At 40.4% G+C, this 26,721-nt stretch overlaps 1 protein-coding gene across 1 annotated transcript; it reads right to left on the bottom strand.

Moving 5' to 3' along the window:
• Nucleotides 1-1,410: 1,410 nt before the first annotated feature.
• On the bottom strand, nt 1,411-22,962 carry BPNT2 (3'(2'), 5'-bisphosphate nucleotidase 2). The gene is made up of 5 exons (XM_027749041.2): nt 22,441-22,962; nt 11,463-11,622; nt 10,451-10,546; nt 8,434-8,595; nt 1,411-7,260 (listed from the first exon to the last, which is right to left on the bottom strand). The coding sequence occupies exons 1-5, from the start codon at nt 22,825-22,827 to the stop codon at nt 6,989-6,991; spliced, it is 1,077 nt and encodes a 358-aa protein (XP_027604842.1). The 5' UTR covers nt 22,828-22,962; the 3' UTR covers nt 1,411-6,988.
• Between the last annotated feature and the right edge of the window lie 3,759 nt (nt 22,963-26,721).

Raw genomic sequence — 26,721 nt, 5'->3', positions numbered from 1 at the left:
GCTACTTGCCCTCTGCAAATACAAACACACCATACCCACGCAGCCTGGCTGGAGTTCAGATGAGAGGAGTGCAAACATGACACATTCTTAACGCTATAATAAATACATTCCTTTGGAAGAAAAATGAGTGGTTTTTAAATGTAAAAGCCAAATCTGTGAAGTTTCTTCTCTGTCCATTGCCCCTAACAGAATTATTTATTAGCACGTTTGCTATGTTTTTCATTTAAATCATAGCATTTAATTTGGAAGAATTCCTGTAATTTGGAGTCATTTTACTTAAGGTGTATGATGAGTAAAGGGCCACCAAGCTTAAGCCTACAGCAGAAGTGATGGGCACCCACTTTGCAAGATGGGAAGAATCCCTGCTCCTCTCGGATGTGTCTTCCCCAAGACACTCTTCAGAGCATCACAACAGACAGCTCTCTCTGAATTCCTTTCCTGGTTAGATTACATATGATAAGGGGTTTCAAAACACCTCTGTACAGCTCCTGTGGCATATATTGCCTAGAGTCCATACAAGTCATACCATTCTGAATGACCTGAACTGTCCAGCACATCAGACAGTACTATGCATGATCCCCTGCATGTTTTTTGGCCTAAGCAAACCAGACCATCCCAAACTATTTCCCAGGCACAGTTCAGTAGTCTGCACAATCCCAGGACAATTCTCAATGAGCAGTCCACAAGCAGCTACTGTTTTAGAGTCTGAAAGTGTTTAGTAGTAGATACAAACAGTGTTAGTGCCAGAGCACAATTCTAGGCACGCTAAAACGTACCTTGTGTGAATACTGACTGGACTGTACTGGCACAAAAGCTGCCTGGTAACTTTGGTTCCTACCTGGGAAAAGATGAGAATCAGCAAAGCACATCAAGGCCAGTATTACCAGGATGACACGTGACTTCACTGTACATCCAGCCCTGCACATATTAAAGCATCTTTCAACTTATTCCATGGTTTCACTTATGAAGAGTGGCACATTATTAGAAAAAGGGCTTGTAATGGTACAGTTAGTACCCTACTACTACTATTCTCATGGAAACATGAGACTTGAACAGAATCAATTAACATAATTAGGAAGAGACCTGGAGATGATGTTGGAAAGAAAACTTCTTCAGATCCAAGGAACAATACTATACAGGGGATTTCTAAGCACTCATTTTCACAAACTGACCAACTTTCACAGTAACACACCTATAAAACCAAAACCAGTGAGAACTTGAATTATATTTATCACCTGTCAATAATGATAATCCCTCAGGCAGAAACTCTCACACACATGTGGACATAGCACAGCTGAAGCAACCTGACATGCATTACTGGAAAAAGGAAAAAAAAAACAGCTGGTGCACAAAGAAACAATAAAAACCCAACAAAAAGACAAAATATAGAAAAACACCTTCACAGACCAGTAGTTTCAGAGAGTTTATTTATAGAATTATTTCAATTTGGCACACAATTGGAAAATGCTAATACAATTTGGTGGGACAACAGGAAAAATGCTGGAGTGTTGCCAGTCCTTTGGAGAGAAAAAATGAAATGTGAATTACAAATAAGGAAAAATTGGGTTAGGAAATAAGATTATCTAAAAGTAGGCTCTATCAATTGTAGACCATAAAAAAACCTGAAAGACTTAGAATCTCAAGACACTGGGATGATGTTTCCGAATGTAGATTGAAGCTGCCAGAGGCAAGTTTAACACAACCCAGGTCATCTGCTCTATTGACACAAGTTGAGCTTTTCAGAACTTACTTTACTGTTCCTGTTTTATCTGGCTTGTTTCTGCTCACAATGAGTTCAGTGGGAATGCTGCTATTGAGTTCAACAAAATCAGGCCTTTCACAGAGGGCCAATGCACCCTCTTTCACAACCAATGAAGCTCTGCACCCAGGAGGCCACAAATGTCAAATGCTTGTAAGATTACACTGAAAAGCTGTCTTGTTTTTGTGTGTTTAACTTCCCCTTAGTCCATTTGCATCTTCTCTGCATGTTCAGTACCACTAATCACATGAACATCTCTAGGTTACCATTATTTTGTTGGCAACTATTACCCTTCTGGTACAATCAGTACATTAGATGTTGGTCCCAAACATTAACACCTTCAGGATGAACTGGATAGTTTACTGCTGGGGCCCTCTCATTTTGTGACTGTCTTCACCTTTGATCTCTCATTTTTCTTTTCCATATCGACTAAGAAAGGAGGAAGGATCAGAAAGGAACAGAGAGGAAGAGCAAAGAGGGAAAAGTGACCACTAATTACTGACTCCAGAGGGAGCTCCAGTAAGAACTCAGATGAGCACTTCTGAACTTCTCTCAAAAGAGCTGAAAGAGCTGATGTGGCATCTGAAGACCATGAAGTGAAGGCTTCAACAGCTTCTCAATATGAACCGTGAGCGGCACGACCTGCTTTGTAGGGTGGGGAGACACTCACAGCAGGTGCCAGCACTTTGTTGTAAGAGCTGCCAAACAGAAGCTGTGGTTCACAGATCAAGCAATTGAGTCCTGAGAGTTACCACATTCTTGTCTCAGTGAGTTACATTACAGTGAAGGGGCTATAGTGCAGTTTTATCATTAAGGATAGCAGATCAGAAGATAAGACCATCAGGCATATTTTGGCAAAGTCAAATCTGTAACTGTTTGTGTGAAAGGGTCTAAACATCTAAACCAAAGCATTGAAGAAAGGCTCAGTATGAATGGCCTGACAGAAAACCATCCATTCAGGCTCACCTTGATTACGGGCAGTCCTTTGCACTCTCATCAAGCTGGGGTTTAAAACCTCACAGGCATTTATTTGTGGTTCATTGAATCTTAACTGTATTATTATCTAACCCCTGAAACGAGGAAAATTAAATGATCAATGTAATTTAAAAATCAAGAAATAGAAATAAGTGTTTTGTGTTATAATTTCTTCAGCACAGTCATCTGCTTCTTTCCTCTCCACTTCTCTAGTTTGCTCAGGAAACAGATCTATGCAGAGGTTGGGCATAACTGGGGAGACAGTAGCCTAGAAAAGCAGTTTTGCTATGAGACAGACTGCAACTGGAATGACATCTATGAGACAATGAAGCAGCCAGTCTCTGCTGGCATAACACAGCAGAAGTGCAGCACAACACTCAGTCTCTTCTCACTGCATTGTTCTTGGGGGATATAGATTCCTGGTTTTACACTGCTAATCCAAGAGTACACAAAATTGAACCACTGTTGTACAACTCCAACAGACAACAGGATGCTACAAAGATGTTGGAATACACTTGTTTATAAACAAAACAGCAGAGATAAATTCCAATGCTGACTCCACTCTCCCCGCCCCTGAGCTCCAGCCACTGGCCATTTAAAAAAAATCAAACCTCTTCTCCACATCTGAAGCCAACTAGAAAATCTTCCCACTCTAACAACCATGAAGTAAGAGTAAATGTATGAACCAACATCACTAGATGACTGCAGCTTCACCTATATGGTTAACTCACTATCCAAGTAAGCCATCTATGCTAAGTATTTTCATTATTATTATGTGCTTTGTAGATTGGGACAGCTCTTATATAAGTCCATCTGTAAAAGTCTGCCAAACAGGTTAATCTCAAAACCAGTTAAGTACAATAGTCAACCCTTTTATTTCTGTGTCCATTTATTCAGAAAACATTCATTCAAGGAATGAAAGCTAGGACTCTTGGTACAGTACTAGGTATCATTTATCTACCATACACTCTTTTTAGCAGAATGAAAAAGAGAAAATACATATAGTTTTAGAATAATTTCACTTTCAATTACCTTAACCATAATAGCCACTCAAAAAATCCATCACTGGAAAACCAATACTAAAATAATATATTCTCTTACTTCTCTTATTTGGAACTAGGATGATACCACGATTTTTAGAAAATATATACTTGTGTAGGACTGACCTACATCATGCAATTGTTTTAAGTAGCATCCCTAAAAATGGTATGACAGTTTTATGTGGAAAAGGTTAGGATGCAAAGAACAATGTTCTAGCCTAGCAGTGAAATACAGGTATGGTACGATTTCCTATCCCTCTGGGCATAAGCTTACATCCACGCTGCTGAGACCAAACCAGTATTTAAGCTAAAACAGCAAAATGATTTAGAATGGAGTAAATGGTGTAAACATAGTCAAAGAAATAGGATATGCTGAGCATTAACGTCGTACGAACAACGCAGTGCACTGGCACACGTGCACTAAGCCAGCACTTTTGAACATTTGCTGGTCTGTGTAACAGTTACATTTATTGCAAAATGACATCAGAAACTGATATTCATCAGCTGCTTACCTATTCTCATACCAAAGCAGCTACTTTTTAAACTAGAGTGGGAGACCCCAAGCACTACCTTAAGCCGCAGCTGTGGGAAAACTCTTTGAGCTCAGGCTCTGCTAGAAGTAATCAACTGGGCATTGCACTCTCACCTTTCCTTGGATTTCACAGGAAGTGAGATTAGGCCAATAAGGGTGTCCTGTGACAGGTACTGAACACTGTGATCCATTGCAACAAAGCAATTCAGGACATAAACGGGTCCAAACAAGCACAAGTCTTACTAATGGAAGACCAGGTTCTTTAGCCAGCACATGGAAGGAAGGAGAGGGCTTTTCCTAAGGTATTTGCTTTTCCCTCAACTAAGATGCAAGTAAGCCCTGATACATTACATAACAGCTTATTTTTCATTTCCCATACAGAAGCTGTCTGATTACAGCTTATGCAAGGAAGTGACAGAAGCATACCCAAAATAAAAGCAGTCACATTTTCACAAGGTAAGTTTACACATGATTTCAGGCTGAATCTAAAATCACAACCTGCCACAGCCTTTGTCTTAATTGCCTATTTAAATATTGTGCATTCAATCCCCCTGTGACACAATTGGGTTTTTACACTAGGCTAACTAGGGCTATTTCTCATATTTAATTTTTAATCTGTCTTCTTTAACAAATAAACAGGTTTTTTTATTAGGCTCTAAGACATTTAAATCAGCCTTAAAAAGCTGCAGTCTTCTTGTATATTACTAAAACCTTGATAAATATCTGGCTTTTTATTCTTCACTGTGGTTTAGAAACTAAACAAGTTTTTGAAATAGATCAGATCCTTTTCAAAAAGGGCATAATCGCTTATTTGTCATAGCATATAGCAGTTTATTAAATTTAAGAACTAGAAGTAAAGTTGCTTTGTGTATTATCTACATATGTAAAAGCTATTTTCAAAGAGCAGCAATAGTGTTAACGTCGGAAAAAACGCTCCCTAAACAAAACTACCCGTTACCAAAAGGCTAGTAGGACTAAGCTTCAGTCTACTTTGCCAGTAAGATTGAGGAATAAAAGCCTGTATCCATAGTTCTGCAACATATGAGAAGATCTTCTGGAAATGTGAACTTCAGCTAGAAGTTAAAATCAATACCTAGCCACACTCCACTACTGATCTAAAAAGAAAAACCTCTTTTGACTCAGAACTGCAGTTCTGATTAATAGCATGAAAGAAGTTAAAGTCACTAAGAATAAGGTTTAAACAACCTAAGCCTATACTGATTAAACTTCAAACAGAAAACACCTGTATTAATTAAAAATTTTAGCTTTCTTGAGGAGAGAGGGGAATCTTCTTTACGATAATTCAAACAACAGGTATATTTTAACCTTCTGAAACCCTTGAGGGGGTGCAGAGAACAACAGTGCAAATGGTTACATTTTTGCAGATAGAGCTCCACACATTTTAGAGGTGCAACAAATTGTCATTTGATATCAAAGAACTCACATTCTGTTGTGTATATACTGGATTGGAAAGAACATTTTTCAGTAAAGTTCTGGAGACCCTGCTGTACTTCAAGTGCCACATGTTCTTCAAATTTGCTTAAACAGATTCAAGTTCAAATGGTTTCTCTCTCTCTATGTACATTACCACAACCCACAAGCTGTTTGGGATGGCTCAAGAGCTTTCTGCAGAAAAGAGTGCACCTTAAGATAAAAAGACAAAGTTATTTCAAGGGCTGCAGAAAAATTGCTGGTTTGTATCTCATGTTGTAAATGGAAATAACCAGTCAACTTACTATTTCTGTTAAACCCATTCCCTATGACTCCATTCAAACAAAAAAAAAACCCGAAACAAACAAAATAACAGGTACTGAAGGAAGAGGCTGCTTCTATCGGCACTAACACCAAATGATGAACAAGTCCTACATTAGAGAAAAATCTAGCATGCATCTTCAACACTGTACACAGAAAACAAGGACAAGAAGTAACTGCTAAAAACTATACAAGGAAACACTGCCTTCTTTTAAAAAGGTATATGGAAATAATTACACTGATTAATAAAACACCGATATTCACAACCCACCTGAACTAAAACTGGTTTACATCTTCAGGAAAGAAGTTAAAATAGTACAGAACATTTCTTTTTTTCTCTTAAAAAGCAGGAGTGCCACACTGTCAAAGATAAACTGTTGCTGCATATAGATTTGAATCAACCTTCTTGTGCTTTCCATTCAGGGGATACAGAACATGAGGTCATGTTTCCTGACAAAACTGTTCACAGTTATCAGATGCCTATTCAAATCAAATTTTTTTAGTACCTAATTCATTATGGAGTTGCTACAACTACAGTAAGATGTAAAAGGTTTCAAGAAATTCCTGTGAGAAATACTTAAGTTATTTTATGAAAAAATTTGGATTTTTCTTTAATTCACCTAAGTTCACTAATATATACGGTATACGCACCTTAAGTATGAGAACTGCATGAAAACAGTTTGAAAAAAATAAAACATAAAAATTGATGTGTGAGGCCATCGGTCCCCTTCCTACTTCTGATTATTATTATTTTATTCTCTTTTAAATACCACCACTGACGAAAACCCAATGCAGGATATAGTCCTCAAACCCACACCAAACTGCTTTGCTTTGCTGTGCATCTTTCCCAGCAGGTTTTCATACCTGCTTCTTCAGACAGAGCATCTGGAGGCTACAAAAGCACAACTTGTACTTCTCCATCAGTCATGTTTATTTGTGTGATGTTTTTTCCAGGTCTGGAAGTTTTTCAATTAGTGCTTTATGGTTCATGTTGATACTGGCTATAAGTCCTCCCTCATTGCCATCTGAGCCAGTATAACTGATTTCTTCACCAGTCAGGGTAGTCATATGGCCACCCAATGCTCTCAACACTGCATTTCCAGCACATATGTCCCACTTCTTAATGTAGGTGACATGGATATACACGTCAGCTTCTTCTTGATTCTTCTCAGGCACATCAAGGAGGGCCAACACTTTATAACCTAGAAGAAATGGGCAGAAGTAAAAAAGAAAAAAAAAATAAACCAGGTTTTCCTGTAGAGACATATTAAAAGAACAAGATCAGAAACTCAAATATAGTTCTGCTCTTACATTTATACCCGTATGTCTCAATCCCTGTATCATGCTGAAGTCTACCTTTTTCTTCCTGGTTTTTTATTACAATTGAAAGAAGATGCATACACCACTCTAATAAAGCACAGGGCATTCCCCTTTATCATTCATTATGCAGTACAAAGTCATTATTCAAAATAGTACTCTTTCTTTTATGGAATTTTTTTAGTTTTTCAGCTCTTTGACCGATATTCTTGTTTCATTAAACTGTTTCTTTCTTTTCTTATACAGAGTCAAACCCTGGAGAAGATTGGCTATGATCAAATACACTTACACTTTCTTTGTCATAAGAAGTTCAGATTAAGTATCAAGAACCAATGCAAAATATTCTTGACTAAACAATCTCTAGGGCAGCTATGGCTTTCCACATTAAAGACACAGAAAGATACATTTCTGTAAAATTCAAACTTTGCATGGTTTTTCTCAGACTTTAAAACTGCTAATGCCTCACACTAGTGCCTCACATATTTGCATTCTGTGAGTAACATGCACAAGGATATTGTGTAAGTAAAAAGTATGCTAAAAACCTCTTTGAGTATGAGGCAGATAAAAATGGACTATAGTGACACTAGTTTTCTCTTTTGACATAAATGCAAGAAATAGTACCAAACTTTCATGGCTTTTTTTCTTAATACTTTTTTAATCAAACATACTAATAGCTAACTAACAACCAACAGATTCTCTTCCATGATTCTGTCTGTGGTCACACAACCCTTTTTCTCCCACTGAGGCATCAGTGACTTCAAAGAACACACATTAGTCTGTTCAATGAAAGGACCACAACAACATTGCTGGTCCAGCCCAAGAGTCACTAACATACTGACTTGTGAATAGCCTGAAGCCTGAACTAAGGTTTCATCTACATCCCTAGACACAGCAAAAACTGTGTTCCTGTTGTCAAGTGCTTGCTTTTAGGGATGTGAAGATCAAAAAGCAAGAGGGAAAAGAGGAGATGCCACAGATACATTCTTTTGTCTGATAAAAGCTACACTGTTAAAACATTCAAAAGCAATAAAAGGGATAGGATGCTTAAAGAACCAAACCTGCTCCACCAGCGGGGATTATCACAGTTTTATTTCCAAATGTCTGCCGTGCAACCTGCTCAACTTTTCCTGCATGGGAGCGGGATACAATAATCCTTGGAGTTTTCTCATTGTAGGAGGAACGAGCTTTTATGTTCGACCCACCATCCACCATTGCCCAAGCTACAAAAGAAACACAAATTCTGCTAAGATTTACAAAAGAGAATCTCTGTTAGGTGTGGAGATAAAAGGATACTTATGCAAAAAAATACAATTGATACCCCTGACTTAGTATCTCTCTCCCTACTGTAAAAGAGAAAGTTAGGGCTGACAGAGGAAGGAGTAGATACCCACATTTGCACACAGGTAGAAGAGAAACAGACTCCCCCCCCACATTTATGCATATGACACTACACCATGCCTGCTTTTCTTACGTGATACTTTCAAAAAAACAGAGTAAGATGGAAAAATCACAAGTAGTAATATTTAGAATTTGCAATTGGAAAGCCATAGAAGTTAAAAGGATGGCCCCTAGTCAGAAACAGTTCCAATATTTCCTGAAATAACATTTTTATACAAGAAAAAAAAGCCCCACTACCCTTCAAAGCAGATACCAAAAATGTTATTGAGTCATTCTGTTCAGAAGGATAGTGATGCTAAGGAAGGAAATAGCTCAGGAGGATAGCAATACAAAGAAAAACAGTCAGTGCTGTATTTCAGAGAACTGAATTTAGAATACACAACTTCCCACGTGTTTCACCGTGAGGTTCAAAGCCAAGCTTGGTAGGTGGCATCCCCTAACCATTAATCTGACACTTACTCAGCAAAGTAACCAGCAATTTCATCTCACTAGAGGGCGAGATTGTATGGCAACAGACTGAGCTATGTGTGATAACAATGCCGACTGCCCTTTATCACTTCGTATTTGTGTGGTACTATTAGGAACAATCCTACGCATAACATATTGGGATTTCCAGCTTGGAAAATGAATACTTGTCACACAGAATGACAGAATTCATTGCATCTCATCTAGTGCCGTGTCTGAGTATTTCACACTTCACTATTTTTAAAGGAGATAAATTTTTTAACATTACAATGCTAAAACCTCATTTCTTCAGATAGATATTGATACATAGAAAAATGTTCCAAACCCTCTATGATTCTTGAAGCATAATGGAATATAGCACATACTTTAAAGATTAGAAATTAATTTCATATTTAAAGACAGTAAAATATTGGGACAAAATATTGAGTGTTCAGTGGGCCCCAAAAAGAAAACAAATACAAAATACCTTTATTCATTTAGTTTTTATGCTAGACCTACTGCATAACTTCAGAACTCTAGAGGTCAGTATTGCCTAAGGGAAACTGTAAACAGAACTTCTTGTTCCAAAGACATAGCAAGACATGAATACTTAAACTACTTTGAAGCCTTCAGAAGTGCACACACATTGCCAAACTTGCAGCAATGCTCGCTGATACACCATTAATACTAAAGAATTAATTACTTCACAGTTGTGGCATTAAAAGCATGGCAGATAATCAATAAGGCTATGCTAGACAGTCTTGCCTGTAACATACAAACAGCTGCCATTAAGATCTTTAATCAATCTTTGTTATTCACACTGAATAAACACCAGCTCCTGGGTATAATATTACAGACCCAAGTTATTCTGCTGAATGAACAAAGAACTCTTTTCTGCTAAAGACTAAAAGCAAACGTAAGACTGGTCAGTATTTGTAGGTTTAACTTTTTTGGTTTGCTATAAGCACTCTGATTGAAGGGGTCTTAATTCCTAAACATATTTTCAGTTAGTTTGTATTAAATGCATCATTTTTTTGTTAAACAAGGACAGCCATTTCATTTGTGGTTTATAGCACAGAACACATCTGCAGCCCTGATTGTGAGGTCTGCAGCAGTGATCTTTTACCCCAGGTACTATTTTCTCACTGATACCTAGAGAAGTTGTCTGAGACATCAAATTTTAATTAACACTATGGTTGATGATGATGGAAATTCGTGAAGGCATGAAGGTACCTGTATATGATGAGAATGGCTTGTGTATCACTCCTATTACTGGTTTACCATTTACAGCCACACAAACCATTGTGGTGACATACTGTCGAAGATCCTCTGTGGGGAAAACAAGAAAGTGAGCAAGTTTACAATCAGATGCCAAGAACAGAAAAAGAAAAAAAACATGAGATTATAGAAATGTTCTCTGAAGACCAGCCTACATTCTGCCTCTTGCAATTAAGTAACTTTGATGTATTTTCAAATAACCTTGCAGTTTTCAAAAGACTTTAAAGGCTGTTCAGTTTTCCAGCAATTTTTCCTGTTCAGCAGAAGTAACCTATACTACCAGATCTAATACTAACAGCTGTGTCTTATGTAGCACATATTTTCATGGAAATCTGTGCCCCTACATTCTCCTTTCTCTGCCTCACCTCCTATCATCTATTGGTTCAAAAGTGATATTCAAATACCAAGGAACGTTCACAGGAAAAGATGATTGCATAATGAAATATTCACAAAAAATTCTATTTGTTCTGCAGTACTTATCAGCATGAATTTTAGTTTAGATTACCTTGAACTTCTTACATGACAACCAAAGACTGAATTATGCATGCCTTTTTTTAAAAAGTATAACAAAAATTTTCTTTTATCAAGTTAAATAGAGTATTTACTTAGTATTCCCCTTAAATAAACAAAACCCAAAATCTGAGATACTTAGTGTTGCCACGGTAATAACTGAAATAAAGAAATGTGTAATTCCAGTAGAATCCATAACTGAGTTACCATTTATTATAGCAATTACTTAGTTGTGAGAAATACCAAAGTAATTTCAGAGCTGGAATATATAAAAGTAAATGCTGTGATCTGGGAACTACAGAAATTTCATTATGCAATTTGTTCAATTAAAATCACACTAGCTTTGACATAACACAATTTAACAAGGGATGTCATTTTAAATACTTACTATTTTGTTTCCAGTATAAAAGGCAGACATCAGAATTACACACATGATTTGTCAACAAGAATCAGCTACCTGTGTATTCTTGTGTAGCATCTAACGGATCAATCCAGACAGTAACACTTTCTGCTGGAACCTCTTTAGGCTGTATTTTTTGCTTTATGTCTTCAGGAATACTGTGATCCCAAGGGACTGTCTCCTGATCAGCTGTATCAACACGCTCCTCAGAATTTATCTGTGATAAGACAACAAAAGTAGTTGCATTAACTTATGAGACAAGGTAACTGTAGTACTTGGGAAAATTATAGGTTTGCTCATATTTTCTCCTTCTTCCTTCACCTCTAGCTCAAAGTGCATGAATTACTCATTTTTTCAGCAACTCACAAGCTATTACCATCATGTTACAAGCAATGGAAAACCACAATCAAGAACTTTACTTTGAACCAGATCACAGCTAGACACTGCTGCTTTGGCTGCAACTCTCCCTACTGAAAACTCCCACAGTATGAACTGCATTTTTTAAAAAATCAATATTTAAATGTGGTTGCTTCAAAGACTACCAGCAGAACATTTGACTATGGAGAATCATACAGTATACAGATAGTAGGGGTATAATATTCAATTTATACAGATCAGTAGCTGCATATTGAAATGTGCAGATACACTATAAACAGGTATTTTGCAGACTGTGTATGACTTGGACAAGTAGGCATCTTAGTATATATTTATTCCTGCTGCCAGTATTGAGTTACAGCCAAAAATCTAAGAAGCTCAACTGAATGTAACCATTACACAAACACAAATTAGTAACATCCCACATCTGTCTTTAGGGCAGGTTGGGATAAGGTCCTAAGGTGGTCCATGAAGAATAGTTATAAACAACAGTCAAAGGTCACATTTAAGCCTACTGTCACCTGCTGCCTAGCTTAATGAATTTTATTCCACACCAGAGGGCATTTCAGTATGCCAAATAGAGTTTGGTCCAGTAGCGGAGCACACAGCATCAGCCTGTTGAATGGAATAACGTTCTGTAAAACCCAATATAATGTCATTGTGACTACAGCAGCACTACATTTTTGGATCACAAGAGATGCAGTTGTCACAAAATACTGTATGTAATGATCTCTCATGTTACCAAAACATTGCATAACCTGGCGGGAAGAACCACTGTTCCACTAATTATCCAGCAGGATGATGACGCTTATGGCTTAGATGTATAGGTTAGATGTCTGAAGCCGAGTGTAACCAATCTGGACTTTTAGGCTATTTCAGAATATGAGAACACAAGCTTTTTTATTCTTGCTAATTTTAAAGGTGTCTTCCTCTAATATAATTCTAAAGGGTTGCCAAACTGATTAGTTCCCAAGTCCAGTCAAGGTAAAATAGTAGGTGCACATGGCATGCAATGTATCTACAACCTAGAACCACCAATTTCCCTTTACTTGCTACAGATAGAGTCAAGATGATAGTTCAGGTTCAAGTATCTGACTGCAGGAGCAGATAAGTCCCTTCTGACTAAAACAGCTTATTACAGATGTTGTAGGCAAGTGACACTGAAAGACAATTAAAATGAAGCAGCTATAAGACTATGTTTGAATGTGACAGCCTTTGTAAGAGCAAGATTTTTACATAATTCACATCGTGACAAGAAAAGACATCACACACACCTCAACTGTAACAGATATTTAGCAAAGAGTTTAGTCACCTTCTCCAACAGAATTAAAAAAGAAAAAGCAAGCAGAACTGCAGCTACTCCAGCCATACATCATAGCTGTCTTCTCACGTAAAACCAGTATCTAAAGCATTGTATGCCAGACACAGAACCCTTGAAGTTGCCGTGACATTTACAAATTAAACATCTGTCACTGTACAATAAACCTGATGATTGTGTTTTCCCCTAGGGAAAACGGTGCTGCAAAGTCAAGATCAGTAGTTTCACAGACTTGGCAGTCTCAACACAGCCCCTGGGCAGTCTAAGTTCCACTACGGCACACTACATACCACTATAAAAGAAACATTTCCTCAACAGAAGAAAGAGGCCTCCAAAAAGTTAAAGGGTTGGAACCAATGCTCAAAAGGAAGAGTATCTTGTTAAACCTGTTGTTACAGTACACTAAAAGTCAGAAACTCTCTGAAAGGTATTGTTTTCAGAGAAAGATCTCCTAAGTAGTCTAAATTTTGCAGTGGTGGCCATGACACTGTAGTATTCATAATGCTTGTGAGGAGTCTCTTTCAACAGCCATAATTATTCTGTCAGGAAAAAAAAAAACAACAGAGAAATAGTGATAAGGTTGCAGAGCCATCTGGAGAAAATAAATTAAAAAAAATAATCAACTGGGTCACTAGTTCTTCCATTCATATGACCATTTACTCTGTAGCTGTGGCTAAATACTCCATAAATAATAGATCAAATAGAAACACATAGCCATTCCAAAATATGCAGCTATTAAAATTATTGTTAGAAAGTTACAGTATAGGTTTTGCAAGACATAGTCACCTGAGAGAAAATCACCAACCCTTAACACTGGGAACTTCTTTTATTCCTCCTTTTTTTTTTTTAATGCAGGAGAATATACTCAGAAACATGTCTTTGTGTTATATGATGTCCCTTCTTACATGTCATTCTCATTTGCTGGATGCCTCCAGAAGCCATGACCTTATAATTGAAACTTTTCTGAAGTGATATGAATATGTAGTTGACTGCATTCCCAAATCTTCACTCACAAATTAGGAGCAGCTATGGTAGAAAGACAATCATAACACCAAACGTTTTAGACAACAGAGCTTGTTTCAGCCAGATGCTCTGACTCAATTAACCTGATACACTAGTGTAAATAAAGTTTACATGCATGTTATCATATAGAGAACTTTGCCTACTCCTAAGAGTCACATTTAGATAGTAACCCATCATGCAAGAATTTGAGATAGCAAGCATAAGACAGGAATAAATTGCTATTTGGGGTTACCCGCCTAACAGCCGTAATGTGTAAAAGCCCATTTTGGCAAGTTCTGGAAGCTGCCCACTGACACCAAGCTTAACTACATTTCAGCAATCTTCCCCAGTTATGCTTAAAGCAAAAGCCCTCCTCACAAAGAACTGCATCAAATACAGAGGTTTAATATATGTAAATCAGTGCATGGAATACTGCTGAAAAAAAATTCATAAACAAGGCGGTCTGGCTGCATCTTGACTGCACAGAGCTTCCTCAAACTGAGCCTGTGAGGTGCAGGAATTCCATAAGGAACAAGGGATGCCACTTATGGGAGCCAGCAGCAGATGTCCAATGGTAACACCAGGATCAGCCCACAGTGTATCTTCCAAAACATTCAGGTGTTTCTAGCCTTCAGGAAACTCTTGCACAGAGAACACTCCCCTCCAGCACACTGGTGGCTGGAATATAGACCTGCTCAGGGACACAGGAAGCAACTCCAGTGTACTACGAACCTGTCTGGATAAATGCAGTACTCTTAATAAAGAGCCAACAGTCCTGACCACGTAAAGACTTCAGGGAACCTCACAGTGGCTCTTTGTCCTGTGTGGGGATGCTCCCTACCAGCACTTCATGATGTCTTTGTGGCAGCTCATCACCCAAAAAGCCTACTTGAATACTAGCTAGGTGTCCGTGGCATGGTGCACAACCTCAGGCTTTTTCCTGGTTTAAAAGAGGAGGACACAACTGCAGTTTTGCCTTTGAATCCACCCATTAAAGATAAATTAAACTGAAAAAATATATGCTAAAAAAATAAATAGAAGCTTCTTTCAAATACATAGGTGATTTTTTAAAAACATGCATCAGTACATGAAAATGCAACGCTTTTCTTAGAAAGTGTTTGGTGGTACGTGAATTTGTTTTAAATTTAGTACCCCCCCTTCTTCCCCACGTACTTTATACAGCCCAACATTCATTTTGTATTTTAATATACAAATAATCCAGCATCTTGAAAAAGATCAGGTTGCACAGCTACCTATTCCTGAGAGCATCAACATCCCCATTTGACAATTAAGTCCTCTCAAATCCAAATTTTAGTGCTGTTTTATTAGAAAATAAAACAACACAAATACTATCACACCTCTGTTATAAAGAAGAAATACTCATTAAGATACTTAAACTAACAAAAATAAAACAGACACAAAACAACCCCCCCCCCCAGAGTACAGGTAACAACAAAAGACAACGTGCACCTGTCGGAATGTTGTAAGAGTATTCCAGGTATTACACTTCAATAACAGAGACTGAAACATGTTACCTAGAGAGGTAGTAGATGCCCCATTCCTGGAAGAGTTCGAGGTCAGGTTGGACAGGGCTCTGAGTAACCTGATCGAGTTGAAGATGTCCCAGTTTCTCTTCTGAGACAGACTGCCAGGGGGTTGGACTAGATGGCCTTTAAAGGTCTCTTCCAACCCCAAATTTTCTGTGATTCAATAGATAAGTCTATCGATTTGAATGCGACCACGAAAATGAAAAGCCTGGAGGCCTAGACAAAACAGCATGCACAGGGGAGCATAAGTAAAACATTAATAGATGTTTGTCTGTTTTGTTAGTGCACTAACGCTGCATGACCTACACAGCCACTTCACCAGCGAAGATGCAGTGTAAGCATTATGCATACCCAAGACTCAAACTTAACTTTGCCATCTGTATTCACCTGAGTGGAGATGGAGGAAAGAAGTGGAGAGACAGAAGTAAATACAAACATTTACAAACAATAAGGCAACAATGATTCCAATTTTCTGGCTGACTGAGAGATGTCCTCTGTGGACAGTAGAAGATATTTGACACTACATATATCCTCTGGACTAATGTCCAGAGCAACTAGTAAGAGTTCAGGTTCATGTCTATCCAATCTGGTGGCCTTCTACGATGGAGTGACTGCAACAGTTGACAAGAGAAGATCAACTGGTGTCATCTAACTAGACTTCTGTAAGGCCTTTGACATGGTCCCACATGACATCATTATCTCCAAATCGGAGGGACATGGATTTGAAGGGTAGACTATTTAGTGGATAAGGAATCGGATGGATGGATGCTGCCAGAATGTTGTGCTCAATGGCTCTACACCCATGTGGAAGCCAGTGACGAACGGTGTCCATCACGGCTGTGTTTTGGGACTCATCCTCTTTAAAATCTTCATCAATGATATAGTAAGATCAAGTGCAAGTGCACCCTCAGCAAGTTTGCAGATGACATGAAGCTGAGCAGTGCAGTTGACACAACAGAAGGGACACCTTTCGGAGAAACCTACTCAAACTTGAGAAGTTGGCTCACGAGAACCTCATGAAGTTCAACAAGTCCAAGTGCAAGGTGCTGCATCTGGGTTGGGGCAATACCAGGCATGAGTACAGACTGGGAGATGAACTCATTGAGAGCAGCATAATGGAGAAGAACTCGGGGTTCTTGTGGATGAAAAGCTGGACATGAGCTAACAGTGTGTGCTCACAGCCCAAAAGGCCAACTACCTCCTGGGATGCATGGCCAGCAGGTGGAGGGAGGTGATTCTCCCCCTCTACTCTGTCCTTACGAGACCCCACCTCAACCATTCCTCAAAGTGCTCAAGGCCAGATTGGATGTGTCTTTGAGCAGCTTGGTCTAGTGGAAGCTGTCCCTGCTCACGGCACGGAGGTTGGAAGAAGATGATCTTTAAAGTCCCTTCCAACCCAAACCATTCTACAACTTTAGGATACCCACAACTATACACCTTGAAAAGTGTACTGCCCTATTAGTTGGCTCCATGGAACTGTACTTGATTTGCTCTTACTTGACTGTGCTTCAGAGATGTCACAACTCAGGGGAGAGAGGTTCAACAAGTAGTCTTTGGGCCTTCTCACACTTACAGACCAAGCCTCACCCCTTCATCTGCTGTTGCTGCACTGCACCAAAGAGCAACATGCCCTTATACCCACTGCACTACAAGTCAGATTGTTTTACCTCCATTGGCTCCGCTTCTCTGCTTTTTTCCCCAAATGTATCAGAGGTGAAAGCTGTCTCAGCTTCTCAGAGCGTCTGTACATACACAAATTGTGTGAAGGAATCAGATGCCAAAACCTCTGAATGTAAACACCCACTTGACAAGTCAGGACATAAATATGCACAACAGCAGAGCACTCTCCAGGAAAGCAAAAAGCAGTCAAAGCACCATATTTCCAGTATCTGAGGAAAGTATCTAACCTACCACGGTTATGAAACAGGGCTCCAGAATCTGTTACAGAAGGAAGGATGTGCATTCACACCAATACCTAGCTCACATGCAGCCAGGACCACTCATGATCCCTCCTTTCCAACTTTTGAACTTGGGGGTGGTGAGCAGTAGTTTTCACTATGAATGAAAGCTGCTTCTTGAAAGCTTATGCTACTTGACTTCAAAATGAATGCAAACTCAGAAATCAAAATAACACTTTTTAAGTTTAAAATGCCTTTAAGCTTTAAACAATTTGAGTAGTTGCATCAAACACCAATGCCTGATTCCAGCATTATCATGCACAAACTTGAAATGAGTTTTAAACTGGGAAAGAGATAGAAAAGTTTGGATTCAGGACAGCAGGAAGACTCATAAAAAGATGCTCAAAGAGAAAGATTGGGACAGAGGAAGACTTGACTTCCACCACAGTCACAATAAAAAAAAGGAACAAATAAGATGAAACTCCATTCAGTATTTACACTAGAAAATAAGACATATAGCTGGGGCAACTATAGAACATAATTTAATGCACTGGTCAAAAATAAGCCAAAACAGCTCAAAAAGAGAGTGTAGGACAGAATTAAATCAGACAAACAAGACTGAAGTCTTCATCCTGTGAAAATAATGATAGTACAGTGCAGAAGCAAAATTGTCACTTTAAAATTGGCTTTTTCACAGTCAGAGCACAGAGAATGTGGTCAAAATGCAAGTTTAAGGAACACATTGTCCTCTGTCAATCACTCCTGCCTTTGTGACCAAGTAGGGCTGCTCCTTCAGATGTGTTGAAGATGGCCCGTAATGGGAAATGAACCAGGGTATTCCTAAATAACCTTTATTTTAAATTTTTACCTTGGATACATTCAGTTATCAAGTTCCTGACACTGACTCCCAGACAAGCCATGTAAGAGCCTGAGGCACAGTGCTGAAAGAGATCTTTTACCAGGTAATGCTGCTGAAACCCCAGTATTATGAGATCATTTCTTCACAGAAGCTCTTCTGAGCAAAACATACTAGTGTTTCTGGCCAGTCTCTAATTGAATTTGGAAAGACTACCTCCCCAGTCCACTCTCCTCCCACCAGCAAGGCTGGCTCAATCATGTCCTTAATCTCCTCACCTAAATGCCATCCCACTCCTTATTGTACCACCACTGTAGTGTAGCCCAAGAAATAAATAGGGCTGCATGGAGAACCAACCAGGAGAGCAGAGAAGCAACCCAGAAAAGATAAACAAGATGAATAAAAAATGAAAAGGAGCAGAGGGGATGATTACAGCTGGATCAGAGCTTTAACTCATTCTCAGCACGACAAATAGATGAGGACAACATACTGGCACAGTGAACACCTCAAGCCTGTAACTGCAGTTATGAAACCGCTGCATATATTTTAGTATTAAGTATGTTTTAAAATCAACTGTACAGACAGACCTCAGGGAATACACATGCAAATATTCACTGCTGAGAGTGATCAGATAACACTGAATAACACCCAAGTTACCCAACTGACTTGCCCCTTCCTCCCTTATCTTTCTCACCCCTGTTTCTGAGGGATATAAAAACAAGACTCAACACCATTCAATCTACTGCACAGTGATAAAACAGAATTGATCTGCTTCTCTTTGGTTTTACCTAACATAACTTTGAGAAGTCTTGAACTGCATCTATTTATATCAAACAGAGCAAATGATGTAAGCAGTTGAGTTGTTCTTCCTCTGTACAGACAACAACTTTACATAAAAGAACAAAGGCAAAATATTTCCTTTGTGGGTTTTTTTTCCCCTCAGATTTTGAAAGTTTTTTTATAAATCCTAGTATTGTAAGACTTTTTCCAGATTTATTTCAGCTTCTGCAAGTGAGAAGCCTAACTTGTCTATCTTCTCTTAATAACCACACCTTAAGAGAAGATCTGCTTCAGACAGACTGTTTACCTGCTTTCCTTCTTTATGTCCAGCAACACAAAATAGGAAACCCAAGGCTGCTCACTGACAAGTTTATTTCAGCCAAATGCCTTCTCCCCTTGGTCATTTTGAAACATTGGAAAGCCATGGCTATTCTTAAGAATCACAGAATACTAGAATGGTTTGGGCTGGAAGGGACCTTCAAGATAATCTTGTTCGAACTCTCCTGCCATGGGCTGGGACATCTTCCACTAGACCAAGCCTTATCCTGCCTACCTCTGAACAGTTTCATGGAGGGGTCACCCACAGCTTCTCTGGATAACCAGTTCCAGTGCCTCACCACTCTCACAGTAAAGAATTTTTTCTTAATATCCAATCTAAACTTGCCCTCCTTCAGTTTAAAGCCATTCCCCCTTGTCCTGTCACTATATGCTCTTCTAAAAAGTACCCCTCCATCTCTCTTGTAGCCCCCTTCAGGTACTGAAAGGCCACTATAATGTCTCCCCAGAGCCTTCTTTTCTCCAGACTGAACAAACCCATTTCCTTTGCTTTACAGGCATATTTTAGCACCTAGCTTTTGTGCTGGTTCGTCTTCTTCCCACCTGCAGCATTCGGCACCACTTTAAATATTGAGGTACCTCTGTTAGGCTCAAGGATTTCATTATCTGAGAAAATTAGCATTTAGCCTAAACTTACTTTTGGAATTATTTCAGTTTTTGTTTGACAGCTTTTATTAGCAGCATCTTCTCTTGCAAGGAGAGAAGAAGGGATTTATTTGACTTCAATGTCTTTTATTCTAGAGTGTCACTCTGTATAGGGGGATAAGGCTACAGATATAAAGTAAGATACTTCTTATGAGATGCAATTTTATACTGTCCTAGAAAATCCTCTGTAATCCTTATATTAACATCAAAACTGCAGCAGGTCTGTTCTACGAAAGAGCTGAAGTTTTAGATGTGTTGTTCTGAAGTTATACATGCAGGATTTGCAGATGGAGGTGATATCTTGTCTTTACACCTGAGAAGTGTATATAGTATGTATATAGTAAAAGAAAGCTTTTATTTTGGTTTGGGCAAATGTTTATGAATACATCTTCATCAAAGACTTTAAGAGACAGAATGTCTTATTAGTATATACAGCGTAGTGAATACTTTTAAACACCAATGAGATAAGCTGTTATTATCCACATCATGGACTTAGAATACTAAACATCCCAGAGCTGATCTGTCAGATTGAATAACTCCTGATCACCTGAAAAATCTGTCAAATGCATTCTTCCTGGACATCCTCAATGCTCAAGCTCAGTCAATCTGAGGAGGAGTGGGGAAAAGGGAAAGACATATGCCTGGTATTTACCAGTTCCACAGACCTACACACACATTTTTGTCTTCATACTGGTTTTGAGAACACATCTGCATTTTATACAGTACCATCTATTCTTAAACACTAGCAGCACGAGTCAACTGTAAGAAAAATGAAAAACAGTACTGAAGTTCTTTAAAAGATGTTTGAAGACAGCACCCTCTAAGAGAAAGACACACAAGTCAGGCTGTCACTACTAAGAATCCCAGGCACCACAGTGGAGTTCACACATGTGACCACAGACATAGAACAGTTCACTGAGTTCTTCAAGCCCAGACCAAAATCCAGTCTTCTCTAGAAGCACAGGCAACTCTTATATCTAGATTAATGAAGTCGCTCTGTCTGTGAAAGGGGAGAAAGCAAATAGGTTTCAGGCTGTGACCCAGGTAAGCTGTAATGCCAAGCTCCATGAGGACACTGAATAATAAAAGAGAATAGGGGTCAATACTTTTTCCTCCTTTAACGTAGAGCCTGTGAAGTTGGTTTGTCCCTTACATACAGAACCTTCACGATTTTTCTGTACGGGAAGATTCGTCACATATCAAGTTTATTTCAAACACTGAAGAATTTGTTGTTTCTTTAGATTTCATATTCAACAGGTTCTTTAAAACACTTTAAACCCCCACCAAATCCAAACAAACAAAAAAGTCAACAAACAATGACACACTACCGTGAGGAACTTCCAAAATAGCCACTGAAAACTCACTGTGTAGTAACTAAACAACCAAATTATAAACGTAACTACTTTTTCTCTCAACCTGTCCAGGAGAAGCATGCAATCACCACCTTTGAAATCCAAATTTAGGGGTTTCTAGCCATTTCAAATGCCTGTGAAAAACTAAGGAATTTAACATCGAGACAGCAGTTCCCACTTACTGAAGCAAAAGCAGAAACAATGCCAATAAACCCCAAAAAGCCTCAAAGTATAGTTCTGGTTTGGGTGTGACTTGAAGCATTAGACCCAGATTTCAGAAGCGAAGGAGAGCAGGGAGGGGTGCGTACACCTCTGAAAACAAAGTAAACTCATTTTGCCCACGTAGGCAGTGCTCCACAGCGTGACACAGCTGTTAACTTATCTGCTGTCCCACAGTCGCGAGAGATAAACACTGTTACTGCGGCGCTATGTTCCTAAACCTCAGATTCTAAATCGCTTCTCCCCGTTCTTGGCTCTTCCTCTAACTGAAGGCAGGAAAGACAACTACGAAAATAACAGCATTCCTAATTTCAGCACCTTAAGCATACGCGGAATTTGCGCTGCGAAATTACTTGTATCCTTAACCAGAGAACGCATAATCCACAACGGTGTTTCCCGCACCCCTCCATGCCCGTATTACTTCGTACTCTATCACCTCGCGTGGCTTCGCTTACAACACGCACCAACTCCTTCCCCTGCAACCCAACACCCCCGGCAACAAGCTTGAGGTGGCACTGCCACAAATTCAGCGCGAGGGGAAGGAAAAAACGCAAATCGAGGGCAGTGCTTCCCGCCAGCGGTTACAGACCGGAGAGGCGCCGGTGACGAGTAGCCCAGCTGGGGCTCCACACCCGTACTGGTAGCGGGGTCTACCAGCCCCGGCCTTCGGCAGCCCCCCGGCCCCGCAGCGGGAGCTGGACACCCACCTGCACGGCGGGGAAGGCGCTCTTCAGCAGGTAGAACATCCTGCGGTTGGAGAGGAGGTCGCCGGTCGTCAGCTGCTCCTCGGCCCCCTCCCGCGTCTTCCCCTTCGCCTTGGCGTTGAGGACGTTCCCCTCGCGGACCCGCTTCACCTCCTCCCCGCCCCTGGTGGCGGCCAGGACGGACACGGCCAGCAGCTCCCGCAGGTCCACGGCGCCGCCGGCCGCAGAGCCGTGGGGCGTCTCGGGCCCGGCGGCCGCCGGCTCGCTCAGCATGAAGAAGGCGAAGCGGCCGGCCAGGAAGCCGGAGTAGAGGTGGTAGAGGACGCCCAGCCCCAGCAGGCAGAACACGGCCATGCCGAGCGGCGAGAGGCGGATGCCCATGGGGGCCATGGCCGCGGGGCAGGGGGGCGCCGCGGGACGGGCGGGCGGCGGGGCCGGGCGCTCAGCACAGCCCCATGGCACCGCCGGGGCGCTCCGCTCCCTCTGCTGCGGCGGGGCCGGACCGGCTCCACGCTCCCCGGCGGAGCGGCAGCGCCGTCTGTATCCGGGTCAGGCGAAGGCGGAGCCCGCGGTTCGCACTGAGCATGTCCCGCTGCCCGCGGGTGGGACCGTCCGCGCCCGCTGCTGGGGCCCGGCGGGAGGCATTGGGATAGCTGTGCTACCTGCCGTGGGCATTCTTGGCAGCACACACTGCCCTTCGCGCGCTGGTGCTCCTGAACGGTGTAGTTCGGGGTGATTTTTTTTCCCCTCATCTCCTTCTAGGCAGCAGGTGCGCCAGGAGCCCACAGCGGCGGAGCCGAGGGAGCTGCCCCAGCCCGCCCGGCACGCTGGGAAGGAGTTTTCTGCTGGAAGTCGCTGTTAGCGTAAATTGCCGCTAAATTTCTGGAGACGTGCTGTTAGCGGTGTTGAGTATCAGTGCCGAGCATCTCCTGTTACTGTCATAGTGGTTCGGGAAGTTTGAGACTCTCGGCCCGGTTGGAAAAGGGAAGGGCCACGAAGCTGAGAATTCCTCTCATTCCTCTCATTCAGTAAAATGAAGCAAATCCAACTGTTTTCTTAGCCAAGTGATGTGCTAAAGGCCTGCCTGTCTTAATTTATACTTTTTCTTTGCACTTCAGTTGGTTTGGAGTAGTGTGAAACTATGTTTGTAGCCGCGATGGGCATCTGGGGTGGAAACTGGGAAGAGTCTGATTTCTGTCTGTTCTCATTCCTAATTCTTTCTAGTACTTTAGAGTAAGTTAGAAACAAAAGAATTAATTCAGCATTATTCGAATTAATTACTTATTGTTTACTCAAGCAATATTCATGTCTGTTGAAATTCAGGTTGTAGGAAGAGACCTCGATAGTAACTCTGGGAAGAAGTAATTACTTGGGATTGTGCATTATAACTGTTTTCTCGTGATCTTGTGAGTTTTTTTTGTTTGTTTGTTTGTTTTTGTTTGTTTTTGTTTTGTGTTTTGTTTTGTTTTTATTTTGTTTTTTGTTTGGTTGGTTGGTTGGGGTTTTTTTAAAGTTATGTAATCAAAAATGTGAAAACTAGGAAAGACCAAAATTAAGATTGATTTTCAAATTGAAGTTGACATATCATCACCTCTGTGTTCCTAATTTATTGGCATCTGCAATTATGTGGTTATGTACGAAATATCCTGCAGGATCACACCAAATCAGAAGTGTACCTGAATGTGCAGGGAGTGAAAATTAAAGAAAGAATATTAAAACAAGAAAGCATTCAATTTGAAATAGGATTCATGAGTTGGATTTTACTCTTAGCTATGCTGGGATTAAAGTTTATGTGTTACAACTGGAATGTCCATGTTTTTCAGCTTCTCATTCTTTTTAAGGTACAAGTTGTTGGTGTTTTCCTACGTAGTTGCTTCTCTGGCAGAAAAGGGGCTTGAAAGCTTGAAAGTTCACTTTCCTTAATATTGATTTCACGATTCAGCATTTCACATAATAATAATTAATGGTAAGAAACTATGCAGCAATACAGGGCTGGTATTAGACAGAGCTCACTTGTGTCAGTAATGAGCTATAAATACAAGACTTTACAAGCATGCATAGTTTTTGTGTCCCCTTTTAAAAAATACTGGGCAAAATAGTCAACAGCTGTGCTACCTGATGCTATCAGTAACAGTTTATGTGTGTTCAGTAAACTGGAATTTTAAACTGCTGTTGGAGAAAACCCAGAAAAAGGAAGAAAACCTGCAACTTTATGAACTGATTTCTTACTTAATGGAAAGAAAGTAAAACACTAGGCTTTTTGTACCACTGACGTTTGCAAAGACCTTACAGAGGTACAGAAAATTAATGGATTTATTACTCGCTGCTTACATTTTTATGCCTGCAATAAACATGGACAGAAAATATTAACAGTAATGTAAGCTGTGAAGAGAACCGTGCACAGAGGGCTCCTTATTTCCGTGATACTGTATGTACCATCTGTGCCATGTTTCAGAATAAACAGTGTTCATTACTGAATGCAATCATACCAGTAGACAATATGCTGACATCTTGCTTCTCTGTAGCACTCTTATTCTGTAATTAGTGATATAATTTTTAAAGGTCTCAGCCTGGCACCTCCCATGCTGTTTTCCCTAAATCCATAGATCAAGTTCCTCTTGTTTATCCAGGGTGCTGTTGACTTCACATGGACTCCAGAATGCCACAGAGACCTTTGCAAAGTAATCCTGGCAGATGGTATAAAGGGAGTTTATGCAAGGTTTCTTTATTGCTTCAACCTGTAAGATGGGTTTTCAGACACCGTGGTGTAGGCATAAAATGAAATCAGCTTGGGAAAAAAAAGTGTCTATTCACTCTTAGGAAAAGGAGATTTATCTCTTTACTTGAGGGGTGAGGTAAAAATCTCATGGAAATGTTCCGCTGGAAAATATATAATTATTCTTTTGGACACTTTAGCTAATTGTCAGCCAGATAATTTGATATATTTGAAAAAGAAAAGTCTGAAACAAACCAAGTTTTTCAGCTTATTTGTATTTTTGACAGAAAAATTATAACCATCTCTAATACTGACGTGATCCTTAACTGGACGAAAAAAGGGTGCTCCAACATGGATTGAAGCTGGGGATGCAGATCTGATGTTACATATGTTCCTATTGGATCTGTGTCAGCAGCCATTTTAGGAGTCAGCTTTATATGAAGGCAGCCTTGAGAACCTGAACAACAGGGTGATGTGCTGAAAGTAATGTACCCCTTTAGCTTCCCAGAGAAACTGTCACTGTGGAATGTCTTGGCAGAGTTTCTCAGGTGAGTTGCAGTGTGGTGGGAGTGAAATGCCTTGCTTTCCATTAGGTTCATCTAGCAGAGGCTGTGCATGACAGAGGCAACATATTACACTCTGGTTCCCTCCTGGAACTTACCAAGAGAGATGCTTCTGCTGTTCACTGCAGAACATTCATGAGATGAATGGTGGTGACTTCGTCAGAAGAATTATACTTTGAGTTCTGGAAGTTGACAAATGAAGAGGCCACTTGCTCGTAGGGAAAAGGCATTAACATGTCCTGAGCACTAGGTGCTGATCCCCAAGAAGCACAGTGAGGAAGGCTGTGTAGGTACTGGTAACCTCTGGCCATTGTCAGGGAAGTCAGTGCTGGAGAGGAGAAAGCCATGGCTATGCACAGAACCCTTGTTTGTGCTCTGTGTGTGTGGGGAGAGTGCCAGGGCACAGGGAGTTCGATGTCACTGACTTGTAGAGTCTGTGGCAAGAATGTATAAACTAGTGAGCTCTCATCTTTGTCCCGGCTAGTAGTTTTTTGTCAGCGGTACTTTATAGTGTAATGTATTACCGTGGCTGCTTTGCCAGCATCATTGCTAACTCGTGTTAAAACAGGATATCTTCCACGTGAGCTGGTTAGCAGGGTCTGTCAGCAGCCACAGAAGTGTTACTGGTTGTTTCTCTGTGACTCCTTCCTAACCCTGATGGCTTATGAAGCCATTCACAGGCAACCTTCTTGAGTGCTCAGTTTTTGTCTGCAGCTGCAGTGTGTCTGTGGAAAAGACGGGGAGCCCCTCAGGGTAAGAGCTGAGTTTGATCTGCAGCACATGAAAAAGATCTGCTGTGTCTGTGCTTCTGAGAGGCCAAGAAAGAGCAGATGGCTGTCGGATGGGACCAGAGAACCCGGGGAAGAACCTGCTGTGAAAGTGCCAGCACCAGCTGCAGCCACTATATTTCCCTGTCAGTGCTGGGAAGGTAGTCCATGAGGGAGTCCCATACAAGATCTTTCATAATATGGAGTAGCTTTTCCTTGCATAGAACATTTCATTGGT

Source organism: Pipra filicauda, unplaced genomic scaffold (assembly GCF_003945595.2).
Source record: "Pipra filicauda isolate LSUMZ 115617 unplaced genomic scaffold, ASM394559v2 scaffold81_size6448238_pilon, whole genome shotgun sequence".
Classification (NCBI taxonomy): Eukaryota; Metazoa; Chordata; class Aves; order Passeriformes; family Pipridae; genus Pipra; species Pipra filicauda.
This window is presented reverse-complemented; position numbering and strand designations above follow the sequence as displayed.